Genomic DNA, 13,377 nt, shown 5'->3' with positions numbered 1-13,377 from the left:
GTTTTGTGCTGGAGATTTCTTGCTGGATGATGCTCCATTGTCGGGTAAAGCGGTTGAAGTTGATAGTAATCAAATTGAGACATTAATTGAGAACAATCAACATTCTACCATGCAGGAGATAGCTGATGTACTCAAAATATGCAAATCGTAAAGTTATTGGTGAAAATGAAAAATGTGTCTTTTATGGAAAAATCATGCAGACTTTTTGGCCAACCCAATATATGCATATGTTGATAAATCCAGAGTAGTATTACTTGTATGCATTTATAATATAAATGTTGTAAGACCATAACTTTTTGATTCAGCAAGATATCTTGGAAATCTGTTCATGGTATTGCATCTGGTCCCAGTTCATTTCTTTTGACTGCCATAGAGTTATCACAGTGTGAGTGTATTATATTTTTTGTAGTTCCCTATTTGAAGATGTTTAGTAGTTTCTCCTTTTTCTTACTACAAATAATGCAGCAGTGAACATTCTTTTTTTAAAAATTCATTTTATTTTACCTTTTTTAAATATTTTATTTATTTATCTTTAGAGGGGAAGGAAAGGAGAAAGGGAGAGAGTTATCAATGTATGGTTCCCTCTAGTGTGTCCCCCACTGGGAACTGGCCTGCAACCCAGGCATGTGCCCTGACTGGGAATTGAACCGCGATCCTCTGGGTTCACAGGCCCGTGCTCAATCCACTGAGCTACACCAGCCAGGGCCATTGTTGAATAATCTTTCTTGGGCACAAATGCAAGAATTTCCTTAGAGCCAAAAGAAAGGAATGAAATTATTAGGTACAAATATTTGAAACTAATTTTTAGAGATTAATTGTACATGAAAAGTAATCTAGTGCTTATCCTTATTTCCTTCTGACCTTGATTTCATAATATGTAACAAGTTTTTTCTTTGCATTTTATTTTTCACCACTATGCTGATGACAAATTGACAACTCAGTGACAAAAAAGAAATGACTTTTTTTAAGCAAGTTTGGTTACTTTTGAATCATAGATGCTTTTGTCAGCATATCATTATTTGTAAGCTTATTTGTCTTTTAGAAATGAAACGTGACAGAGTAAACAGTAGCATCCAGTGATGTGCTATAGGGTTCGGTTTCCCCCCTAAACCGTTTTCTGCTACCTCAAGAAAGAACAGGCCACAGAACGTGTCAGTAGAAATGCAATTTAGGCAGTGCACTTGATCTTGGTTTTCGGCCTAACATTTCTGTTCTTTCTTCATAAAGATCAGCTGCGTTTTATTTTTTTTTTCAGTCCCTTAGAATAACATCCAGTTCTAGTCAGCATGTTTAATGTACTTCTCAATGTTCTAGCACAATAAATTTTCGTGTCTCGTGCATGAGTACATATGGTAAAAATTTCTTCAAGTTCTAGCCATGTGGGGGAGGAATATTGCGGTTGCTTTGTTAATGCAGTGTTTGTGTTGGAGCGGTTAGGGCCCGGTGCTCTAACTCTCAGTGCTGGGCGTAATGAGATGGCTTTGATGGTGGCTTAAGAGACTAGAGGGATGGTCACAGCTTCACACTTCAAAGCTGAGCATATGGGGTGAATACTGGGTAGCTTTTTGCTCTTCGGAGATGGTTGGGAGACAATTCTTAACGACTCTGTTTAATGAAGACATTGGAAAAGAAATGCTCTATCTTTAAAATAATTTTGAATTGCAAAGAGAAATTTCCACCACCCCCCTTTCATAGACTAAACTAAGAATAAATTTTTCCCAGTCTGCACTTAATTAGAGGCAGTACAGCATCACAGTACTACACTGTATTTTCACATGTCTTCTTTTTCAAAGTACTGTAGCGAGATTAATCGGCCAGCTTTATTTTAGGGATATGTATGAATTTAGGCAAAAACTTTTAGGGCTATCTGTTTTACCATCTGAGAGATTTTTGTGACTTCTGGTGGAGAATCTTTTTTTTCCCCTCTTCTCATTAAAAAATACTAAATAAAAAATCAAGTAAACACAAATCTTGGCTATATTAAGAGAGCTGTACTAAAACTAGAGGATGCTTGTAAGATTTCAAGTCTAGCACTCAGTTTAATTTTTAAATTCTGTGCTTTTTTACCTCTACTTGTTATTGAGTATGAGGTGATAGGTTCGAAAATACTCTTTTGATTGCTATGTAATTATGAAAAGATCTGGTATTCTTTGCGGGTATTATTAGAGTTCTGCTTTAAAATAAATAAGCCATACATTTATACTGTATGTGGGCCAGAGGAAGGACAGTTTCTCTGCTGTAGAGAAAAGGGAATGACGGATTGAGGTTTTTTCCTAATTGTGCATTTTGGCCGTCATGGAAAAATGTAACAAAAATTACCTTACCAGTTATGTTCCTTGAGCTGCTGAAATGGAATTCTGTTCAACAGCTAAGTGTCAACTCCATTCACACCAGTAGTCCCGAATTGCTCCTACAGGAATAAAAGCAGAAGGGAAAAGGATATTAAATACCACTATCGCCATGAAGTGTGTTAGTGTAAGGGAGATTCTTAAATACTGTCTTCACAGACTACTTTATTGTATATCCTCAATAAAATACTATATTTTGACTACATCTATGTCTGTTATAGGCTCAGAGAAAAACATTTAGTTAAAAATATGAAGCTTAAACTTCTTCTCATGCAAGGAAATGTCTCATTGCTTTGCTCCTCCTTTTGCAAAGAGGAATAATCAAACTCATAGAAGACTCTAAAGTTGGCAGAAAATGATAAATATACCTGTATAGAAATGGCTAAAAATCATTGTTTAGTAAACAACGTCAGCCAATCATGAAGGTTAAAATATATTTTAAAAATATTGTCATCAAATCAGCCTTTTCAGAATGTCTAGTGAAAATAGAAAGATCAGGACTATTAGAAATAGTGGTTGGGAAAACTTGTCAAAAGTGGAAGAAAAACTAAAAAGCATTGTTCTTTTAATAAAAAACAATTTAGGAAGCTGCAGAGTTATGCTTTGCCTATTTCAAGATGGCATAGAGCATCATACTCTTCCAGCACAAGATAATTCAGATGTTTGTCCTGTCTGACAGCACCGCGGGCTCAGGTAGCCACCGATACAGGTGCCGTTGATGGCTGTGGATGGGCCTTCTGTTCTGAGGACAGCGCATAAAACATGATGAAAATGGTGGAAGATTGATCCCATGGTTCCTCACCAAGGTACATTGTACGCCCACTGGTGTTAAACCCAGGCCACATTTTGTTAGCAGAGTGACCCCCTTATTCTCACTCGTAGGTTTTGGAGGGACTGCCATTCCAGGTTTGCAGAGCCCGACATCTGCAGAATGCTCAGGAACCAAACTCAATTCATTCAACTTAACAAACCTTAATTGTTCAGGGAGCTTGAAACCTAGATGGAGGAACAGAAGTCCGTGATTAACTATGTAATAGAAATAGATTAGATTTGATGTTATAGCCAATAAAAGCTGTAAAATACTACACAAACACAAGAGAGGGAGAAATGAATGTCAGTGGAGGGAAAGCACAGTTATAAAGCAGGGGTTAGTTCAGTAGTTCTAGTTTCTTGGTAATCACTGAAAGTGCGCAAAGTCCCTGCTCGGGAAATGCTTGGCTCCACTGTTGAAGGAAGACATAGCTTCATAGGAAATGAACACAGAGCTGTTGCTTTAAATGTCGCTTACCTGAAAACTGATGGGACTTCGTTTCCCACAGGCTTGAGCTTGAAGTATTCAGAATTTTTATCTTCTTTAAAAGGCCTATTTGTTTGCATGATGTGAGCATTTGAAATTACATAGAATGATTGCTGCATAGATTAATTGTGAAAATAAAAGAAAATGGAAACAAGCTCTTTTGAATATGGAATTTATATTACAAATAAAATAGCTTGCTAGTAAGTATTCTTCTGACTAAATAGAATTACATGAATTACATGCTAATTCTTTGGTACCATCTAACACCCAGGGTATAATCCAGGCAAATGTCTTTCTATGATGGGCTTATATAAATCTGGATCTGCAAATGGTTCACACAGCGCATTGTTTTCTTTCTTTTTAAATTATTTAATCATTTAAAAATTGTTATTCTATTACAGTTGTCCCAATTTTCCCCCTTCACCCTCCTCAGCCCATCCCACCCCCATTCAATCCCCACCCTGTTGTCCATGTCCATGGGTCAGTCATACATGTTCTTTGTCCAGTCCCTTCCCCTTTTTCCCACCATTATCCCCCTCCCCTCTGGTCCCTTTCAGTCTGTTCTATGTTTCCATGCCTGTGGTTCTATTTTGTTTGTTAGTTTATTTTGTTCATTATTTCTGTCTTTATATCTAGACCTGTTCCCCTGCCCTTATACCCCTTTGCCTCCCATTCACTGTTTCAGAAACTGCTTTAAAATACTTCAGTAAAACCAAAGGAAAGAAGAGGAAGATAAAGAGAGGAATAGAAAAGTAAAGGAAGTAAAGAAAAAAGAAAGAAAAGAAACTAACCCATAGAATAGAAGGGGAGATGAAGATTAGATAAACTAGGGAAAGCACCTGGCACAACGTCTGGCCCACGGCGCTCAGTCCGGGCCAAGTTTATTTCCCCTTTGCCAGCCGCCTGCCCTGTTCTGAATTCTGAAAAGCCCGAAGTGCCTCCCTGGACCCGTGTGTCCCTGCTTCTGTGTGTGTTCACAACACTCCTCTTCCATTATCTCTTCTGCACAAACTCATGGTGGAGGGAATCAAACTTAATTTTTGTCCTCTAATGAAGCAAGAAAGTAAAATATTTTTCATTATTCTCATTTGATAAAAAGACAAGCAAAATCAAAATGGTATCTCGTAATAGAGACAGTACACTGTACTCTTTATACTCGAGGAAATAACATTTCAGATAGGTATTTGTAATTTCCCTTGTGAAATTAGATTTGTAGTGGCTTAGAAATTCTAAACCTCCTTGTACAAAGACAAACTTTTATTATGAGACTAACTTCAGAGGAAAATAAATTATGCTCAAACCTAGATACATAAAATGAGTGTGAATTATATGCTTCAGTGGTGATGAGATGATGGGAATGTTCTTAATGCCACTGAATTTTACCCGTAGAATTGTTAAAATGGTAAATTTTGTGTTAACTATATTTTACCACAGTAAAAAATTATATGCTTTATTTTCTTATATTGGGATGATTTTAATGTAATTTTGTTAAAATCTCCCACTGCCCACAGGCCCTGCTGAGAGTCTGGTTCTGCACGTTCCGGGCAGCAGCGTGTTTGTTTTTGGGGAGGCCGACCTGCCCGAGAAGCGCACCCTTGTCCGGAGAAGGAAGCAGCTGGGCTAGTTCACGAGGAGGGACTTCGGTGCTCTGGAACCTGACCTGGGAGCCGCACCTGCCCGAAGATGTGGTTTAACAGGTTCTCAGTACAGTTTTGTTCTGTTTTTGTTTTTAAACTTGATCATAGAATCCTGAGATCGCTTTAAGTCGAACCCTCCTGTATAATGTAGGTTATAGTTGGGGCTCCATAGTGAATTCAGTGAGGCTCTCTCTCAGCTCTTACGCCCCCTGTGACCTCATAAGCTGACCAGAGAGGTTAGAAGCCCTCCTCAGATATTAAATGAAAGTCCCTTGCAGAGTGATATTCAAGATACGCAACGAGCCTTGCAGCATAGCCATCGATGGTAAGAATGGCTGTCATTCCTGACCCTGGGGTAGGATCCTGGAGGCCTGTTGCTGTGCCAGGTGTGAGGTTGTATCTGGGGTGTGATGGGGACACTTGAGGGTAGAGGTCACTTTTAGCTGGTAGGAAAGTTTCTCAGAACTTGACCGGTGTGGTCAAGTCGATGCATACAGCTGGAAATCAGTTCTACAGGCAGCTAGAGAAAAGCTTCTCTAGACAGCAGGCTTCTAGAACAGATGAAGCACACATCCAGAATGGTCTTTTCCCTTCCCCTGGATTTTGTCAGGTTCAGCCTCTCTGCTCCTCCAGCCTCCCCTGTGTAGGGGACTTAACACGGGAAAAAGCAGCAGCATCCCTCTCCAAAGCTCCAGCCCTGCTTCCAGCACTTCACCACCCTGGTGCCATTTATTTGAGCTTTAATTCTTTCATTCTCAACTATCTTCTGCAGCGGTCACAACTTCAACTGTGTTCAGTAATGTTTTGGTAGTAGTTACTAATGAATACCTTAGCAGTGACAAAAATACTGCTAAGTATTTTTACCCAAGAGGGGAGCAGGCATGAGAAACACCTTTCCTCACAGCACAGCTTGGCTGCAGTTGCACCAAAGCCTTCAGTTACTAACCTCTGGTACAGAATTCTGCCTTCAAACAAATGGTGTCTATAATCGAGTAGGGTAGTGCCATGGAAAAAAGCACAGGCTTTGAGGCTGTGCTTGAATCCTGGCCTTGCTGTTTACTGGCTGTGCGACCTCTGAGAGTTCCTTAATTTCAAGCCTCAGTTCCCATGTCTATGAAACGGACATAAGAATTGTACCTCTCTCATGAGACTGTGAAATTGAAATGATGTCTACTAAGTGCCAAACGCAGTACTAAAGGGCCGTCCTTTTTCTCCTCTGTAGAGAGGAGGTATTTAAAAAAGTGATTATGAGTGTGTCTCAGTATGTAGTTATGGAAAAAAAGGAAGAAATCGATTGCTCCCTGCCAGTTTGAACCTAATATATTTTCCCACGGTTTGTCTCACAAGTGTAGAAGTGTGAGTTTTGTGACTAAGCTCTCAGAAATCTAGGTCCTGGTTTCTAACTAGAGCCTCACTAAAGACTGAAGGGATGACACCACAAACCCAGAGAGCGCAGTGCCAGGTGGCCGAGATTACGGTCGGTGGGCGGGAATTAGAAACGAGGACCGTGGTGTTAGACTACAGCTGAGCTGGCTTTCGCGTGGGGTGAGGCACACCCTGAAACAACCCACTTCTCATTGTTACAGCGCTGTGAGGATGAATGGGTCGGTGTTTGGGAGGAACTTGAACCTTATATAAAAATCGTATCCTTGATACCTTACAGGCAAGAAGAGGCTGGAAAAAAGTATCCCAAGTCATGAAATCCAAAGACCTACATCCAAGATTGCTCTAAACTATGGCATACCTAAATGAAAGACTGTTATGCAAGCAATTTAGCATGACGTCGTGGAAGAATTGTTAGGGACATGGAAAATATGATACAGTGTAGAGAGAGTTTGTAGTTAATTCATGCAACAAGTATTTGTTAAGCACTTAATATGCACCAGGCATTATCATCAGTGGGCAAAATAGAATTTATATGCTGTCAAAGAATTTATATTCTACTGGATAGGGGGATGAGGAGACAGACAATAAATAACAAGCTTAATAAATAATGAATTACACAGCATGTTAGAAAATGATAAGTGCTACAGCCAAAAAAGAAATCACGAGTTCTGGGATGGGGCGAATTGAGATTTGAAATGGTGTAGTCCCAGGCAGGCAGGCTTCAGGGGCGACGGCAGCTTTGGAGCACAGATGGGGTGTGAGGCCATTAGCCGGGTGGAGATGCAGGCAGGCCTCTCAGGCAGAGGGAGGAGCCAGTGTCGAGGCCAAAGAACATAAAGTGGCATAAACAGTATTATCTCAATATTGTAAAATGCATATGCGTATATTTTATTGCTCTCATATATTTATAAGAAAAACATTTAAAATTCTGTAATGCTTCCAACATATTTTCACAGTTTCTCTAAATTGAGCTTGTGATTTTCTATTATCTTTCATGAAGAAGGGCAGTTATTGTTTTAAAGATTCTATTTATTTATTTTTAGAGAGAGGAGATGGAAGGGAGAAAGAGAGGGAGGGAAACATTGATGTGTGAGAGAAACATCGACCAGTTGCCTCTCACACACCCCTAACCGGGCACTTGGCCAGGGCTCATGAAGAATAATTATCAATGTTTATCAGTGGCCAGTTTTATAAAAACTGTGTTTCAATCTATCTGTTCAAATTGGATTCCATGGGAGATTTAAGATAAGAAGAAAAAAGTAGCAGTACTGTTTCTGCACATGTCTTTTTGGATAGTATCTCCTGACAAGTGGTGGGAGCCTTAGTTAGTGCAAAAACCATAAAAATTATAAGAGTTGCTAAGGTTAGGCAACTGTTCATCCAGAGGCCCTTCATCTAATAGGCTCAAAGCAGGTGCTAATGACAGAAAGACAAAGTGTTTCAAGGTGGAATAGTGAATAAGGGTGTGGATAAACAACTTGTTTCTAGTATTTCACAAACCAGATTGGAATTCAAGTTTAAGATACGTCATCACCCCAAATCTTAGGTTACCTTACTTGTACAAATTCTCCCTTAAAAATGCTTTCATTTTAAAAGTAGTATCTATTGAGGTATAATTTATAACACCTCTGTCGTTAGGATATAAATGTTCGTCCTCTAATTTTTTAATGCACTTAGTTTCCAACAATGGTGGATTCCCTTATTTTAAAATTTAATGGCTTTATATTTTTCTAGCTTTTTTTTAGTTATATCAGTGCTTCTCAACAAGTTTTTCCACTTCTCCCATCAAAACAGCAAAGCCTCAACACATTGTTGCTGTTTATTTCTTTTCCCAAGGAAAAAATTAAATAGAAATGATTGGTGCTATCAACTGGACACTTCCAGCTGACTTTCCAGTGACAAATTAATCTACACAGTGCCCGAGAGGAAGCAGATTTATAGGGGAACAGGTTTCTGTTTTGAAGTTCTCTACGAATATTATAAATAGAAGAGAAAAAAAAAGTGAGCTCAGAAATGACTAACACACTCAGTCAGTGCCAAACAGACAAAATCTTTTAAACCAAATTCCTTTTAAAAGTTGTAGTTGGCCAGCTCGTGGGGAACATAAATTAGGGCAAAGCAGTAATAGTTGATACTTTTAGACCTATAAATAAATACTTTATACATATATATTTAAAAACCCTAAACATTTATGGGATAATTTAAACACTGCTGGCTGATATGTTATATGAATGGTCTGCGTATACTATATGCATCATTGTTTAAAAATACAGGGACAGTGCTTTGAACCACATAGTTTCATATGGTGCTTTAGGAATCATAGATGGAGGTAATTGGTACATCTTGGAATCAGGGACTTCTGTTTAGTTACTTAAATAAATGGGTTACTGAAAGCTGCCCCTACTACTTCTCTGTAAATAAGACGTATAGCATCATCAGGCACTTTCCCTGACACTGAATAATACAATTTACTCCACATCAGAACTTTTATTTAGTCTTTGAAAAATAATAGCCTGTTCTAGAATGAGTCTTTTAAGTTTTAAGGAACCTATTTTCACAATTTTGTTTGATTGTAAATCCAGTTGGGATGGTGGGAAATGAAAGCCTCCATGTGTGATTAAATATGTAACCTGTAATGGACACACGAAGGACCTAGGCGCCGAACTAGTGCAGGGCACTGTCCCACCACGGAAAATGTGGGAGCAGGCGAGTTAGCTGAGTCTCCGCCCCTGGGCTAGCTTCATTCCGCGGCAGAGTTAGCGCGTACCTGCTGCAGTAGTTTCCTCTCAGTAAATTACAGCCGTTCTGAAGGATTTTCAAAGTTGAGAAATGGAGGCTCATTATTGCTTGCAGAGCAAGAAAACATCATAGCCATTTAGCAGAACGGCTGAGCCAAGGCAATGTCCCGAAGAGGTAAAATTTGAATTCGGATGGCTGGGTGCCACTCCCAGCCCCGTGCCACATGGTCCTCGCTTAACTTTCCTTCCTATAGACCTGGTCACGTGCGTGGAAGAGTCCCGCATTTTATCCTTCCACGGGAGCGTGGGGCTTAGCGATTTCATTTGAGTTTTACAGCTTTAGTCATCAAATGTCTTGTTCAGCTATGATTTCTTTTTAGTATGTGTTCTAAAAAAATTTAAAGTACCAATATATAATGATGACTAATTGCTTTTGGTGTAATAACTCCTTATATTTTTGAGCCTGAGTTCCAAGTCTGATTCCTCGCTGACTTTGTTACTCTGAAGCAAAGACCACTTGTAGGCTAGGTTTTATCGTATTTTAACCTTCTGCATGTTTTTATACCATCAACCTGCATGGTTCCTGACGCTCAGCAGGTTTTCAGTAAAAAAACACATTAACTGAGGGAGTTGCACACTGGTGTACAAGACTCTCTATTTATTCAAACCGTAATGTAATCCACAAATTCGAAGTTCTCTCATCAGATATAAAAATGCCGTATATCCCAAAACACGACCTCAGCTCTCTGCTAGTGCATTCTTTAATATAGCACCGAAGAAGAGCGTAGCATAACAAGTAGATTTCTAAAGACGTCCCTAAGCAACTTCTGACCTACTGAAATGAGACTCTTTCTATGGAGGAAAATCCATAAAATCGCTTCACCTTTAATTGATTGAAGATGATGGTACTTGGAACTATTTTCAAGAATAATTTTGATCTAAAGGGAAAAAAAGGACATGTGTTTTTTCTGCATGCTGTTTTTTCATTGTTCTAATGGGCTCTTCACTATTGTTTTGTCTGAATGCAGTTTTTTATTTGTGTTATTCCAGACGTGGTCCTACCACAAGCATCTTTAAACCAGACATTAATAGCATAGTTCATAGTCATTACTGCCAGTGCTCAAACGCAAATACTGCATTTCTGTTCGCAAAAGCTACACATCAGATGTTAATTAAGTGCGTTTGGGGTTTTTTTTTTCCTGCTTACACAATCTGGCATAAAGAGTTTACATCTTTATCAGTTCACCATAAGGTCTCTACAATATCTGAATCGCCAGAGTGCAGTATACGATACAGTGTTTCCATACAAGAAAATAACAGAATTGTTAGAAAAACATCAGGCCTGTTGTATTTCCCTGTGAAATAATAGGAACTGGATCTCAGTTTCTTTTTTCTTTTTTGATAAAAAACGTATTTAATGAGGAGTAAACACCAATATTTAGAATGATAAATTTTTCATTAAAGAGCACATGGAAAGTGATATACCAAAGATTTTTTCCCTTGTTTTTAGCTTGCTTCAGGGCGTTGTGACAGTTGCATTGCAGTAAGATTGGAATTTGAGTTTTGCAGAGAGGGGATTCTGCCGCTGCCAGAGCGGGGGGTGCCAACCTGCAGGCAGCGCGAGCCGGCGGAGCTGCAAACTGAGAAATAAACTTCCACATCGGGTTTCTAATTTTAGAGCAAAAATTGGGACTACTTTAATTATACGACACTTAACCTAGAAATACAATTTGCTGGGATTAATTATCTTCCTTATTGAGCCCTGGCTGGCGTAGCTCAGTGGATTGAGCGCGGGCCTGCGAATCAGAGTATCGCGGTTCGATTCCCAGTCAGGGCACATGCCTGGGTTGCAGGCCAGTTCCCAGCAGGGGACTCACGAGAGGCAACCACACATTGATGTTTCTCTCCCACTCTTTCTCCTTCCCTTCCCCTCTCTCTAAAAATAAATAAATAAAATAAAATAAATTATCTTCCTTATTGAAAAATTTTTACTAAGTTTAAATTAGCATAAAGAATCAAATTCAGTATTTGAATAAGGTCAGTGCAACTAGTCGGTTTAAATGCAGAGTTTGATTCATTGTACTTGGACCACCATACTGATGCTGGGCCTGGGAAAGATCAAACGGAGGAAGGTGGGAAGGCCTGCATTTGGGTAGAAAGTAGTTTTCTTTCCCTCCTTTACTCTCTTCCTCCCTCCATCCCTCCCACCCTCCTTCTCTCCCACCCTTTCTTCCAAGGGAGAAATGGGTCATGGCCTCATAACCCCTCTGGAAGGAAATTACTACCTGATTAGGTCAGAAAACTTCTCAGATTTATCGTCTCTGTTTATTCACTGCTTACATAAGGTACAGCAATAAAACAAAGTAAATTTGTGTAATTAAAGTTTGATAGAAGAATTAAAATACACATAACAGTGGTATACATGAAAAATGATAATTCTGTGTTAATTTTAATTTATTTCTCTTATTTAAAAGAGAAAAGTTACTTCTGATGTTTAATTTCATTTTTCTAAGAGATAATTAACTTTTAAGTATGCTTTGAAGGCATTTTAAAAATAGGGTTATTTTTTAAATTAAGCACATCAGTGTTGGGAAGAATGTATTCTTTATCAGACTCTTGTGCTCTGGGCTTAAGATCTAAATTTTGTCCATCTTCAATAATTTATCTTAGGCAAGGAATTTATTTATTAACAAGAATGACCACCTTTGGAAATTCTAATAAAGAAGGGACAATCCTTATGCACGTGGTAAAAAGTGCCTTTGCATGTACTGGGTGTGGGGTTCGGGAAATGTCCTGTGGCCATAGGGTTGGAACAGGCGACCGTGTTGTAGTGCGGGAGAAGGAGCTGTGTGATTTGCCCCCTCAAACTGTTAAATTGCATGTGAATATCTGGATCTTGACTGGGCATATCAAACTTCTGAAATACCAATAGGCCCAATATGTATTTTGAAGAGTTGTGCTTACTGTAACCCAGTATATATTCATGCTTGTCAGTAAAACATGAATGAGGTTGTTGGAGTGATGGTAAAGATGAGGTCACTTTTGGAATCAGAAGAGCGTATGTGTTCAGATTTGAGGAAACTGAACTGTTTGTAACATTACCTGTTGAGGAGTGCAGGAGAGAGAAAAACCATGCTTGGATGTTTTCCATTAATGAATGACATTAGCATTGACAAAAAATTTTTTTCCAGTGTACTCTGTGAAATGTTAAAACTGATATACTTCTCAAAGATATTTAGAGTAAGTGATTGGGGTATGAGATTATGAGATAGAGATGTATTGACTGTTAGGAAATTTAATTTTTATGAAATCAGCATTATGAAGAAATACTGTAATCTGATTCATTCCTGCAGAATTCCCAGTAGAAAGAGGCCCAGCCTCAGGAGTTGAAATGTTTCATTATGTGTACATGTGTGGGAACAAATGAAATGTGGTTTTCATGTGCTGATTTTCTGTAAAACATCTATTAGTATGAGATTGCCTAGGCTAAGGCAGAAAAGCCCCCAAACCACGGCTGTCTCGGGGAAAGTGAACCCAGAAGGATACTGACATCATGAGCAATAACCTTGAAAGTAGCAAGAAAAAGCTATGACAGTAACATAATGTTGAAATAGTAGCGAAGGAATTGTCATATGCTGAAGATGAGGTCAGCCTTTTGTCTCCCATCAATCCCTAATCAACTTTGCTTTAAGAAATGGAAGGTTCCCCCAAAATGAAGAAACTGCAAACCTAAGCTTTTTATACCAATGCTAATTTAACCAAGTTGTTCATCTTATAATGTAAACTATAATTAGAGCAGGGCTATTTATGTAACATGAGCTGCACCACTTTTGAGGCAAGAAAAAGAAGGACATTTGCCCTTGGGCTCTAAAGTAACAGGGCTCTCAGTGACATCGGCAGTCCCAGGCCCTGGAGAAGCTGGAGCAACAGAAAGAGGTGCTGCCGGCAGGGCGTGACAAGGAAGGTATGCA

At 39.0% G+C, this 13,377-nt stretch overlaps 1 protein-coding gene across 1 annotated transcript in view; it reads left to right on the top strand.

Annotated features, from left to right (window-relative positions):
* FTCDNL1 (formiminotransferase cyclodeaminase N-terminal like) overlaps positions 1–10,936 on the top strand; it is a 29,669-nt gene extending 18,733 nt beyond the window's left edge. Inside the window, 2 exon segments of the mRNA XM_037167537.2 lie at positions 5,157–5,342; positions 10,917–10,936. Coding sequence (XP_037023432.2) covers positions 5,157–5,342; positions 10,917–10,936 — 206 coding nt within the window.
* The last annotated feature ends 2,441 nt before the right edge of the window (positions 10,937–13,377 follow it).

This window comes from Artibeus jamaicensis, unplaced genomic scaffold, assembly GCF_021234435.1.
Source record: "Artibeus jamaicensis isolate MK-2021 breed Jamaican fruit bat unplaced genomic scaffold, CSHL_Jam_final contig_391, whole genome shotgun sequence".
Classification (NCBI taxonomy): domain Eukaryota; kingdom Metazoa; phylum Chordata; class Mammalia; order Chiroptera; family Phyllostomidae; genus Artibeus; species Artibeus jamaicensis.
This window is presented reverse-complemented; position numbering and strand designations above follow the sequence as displayed.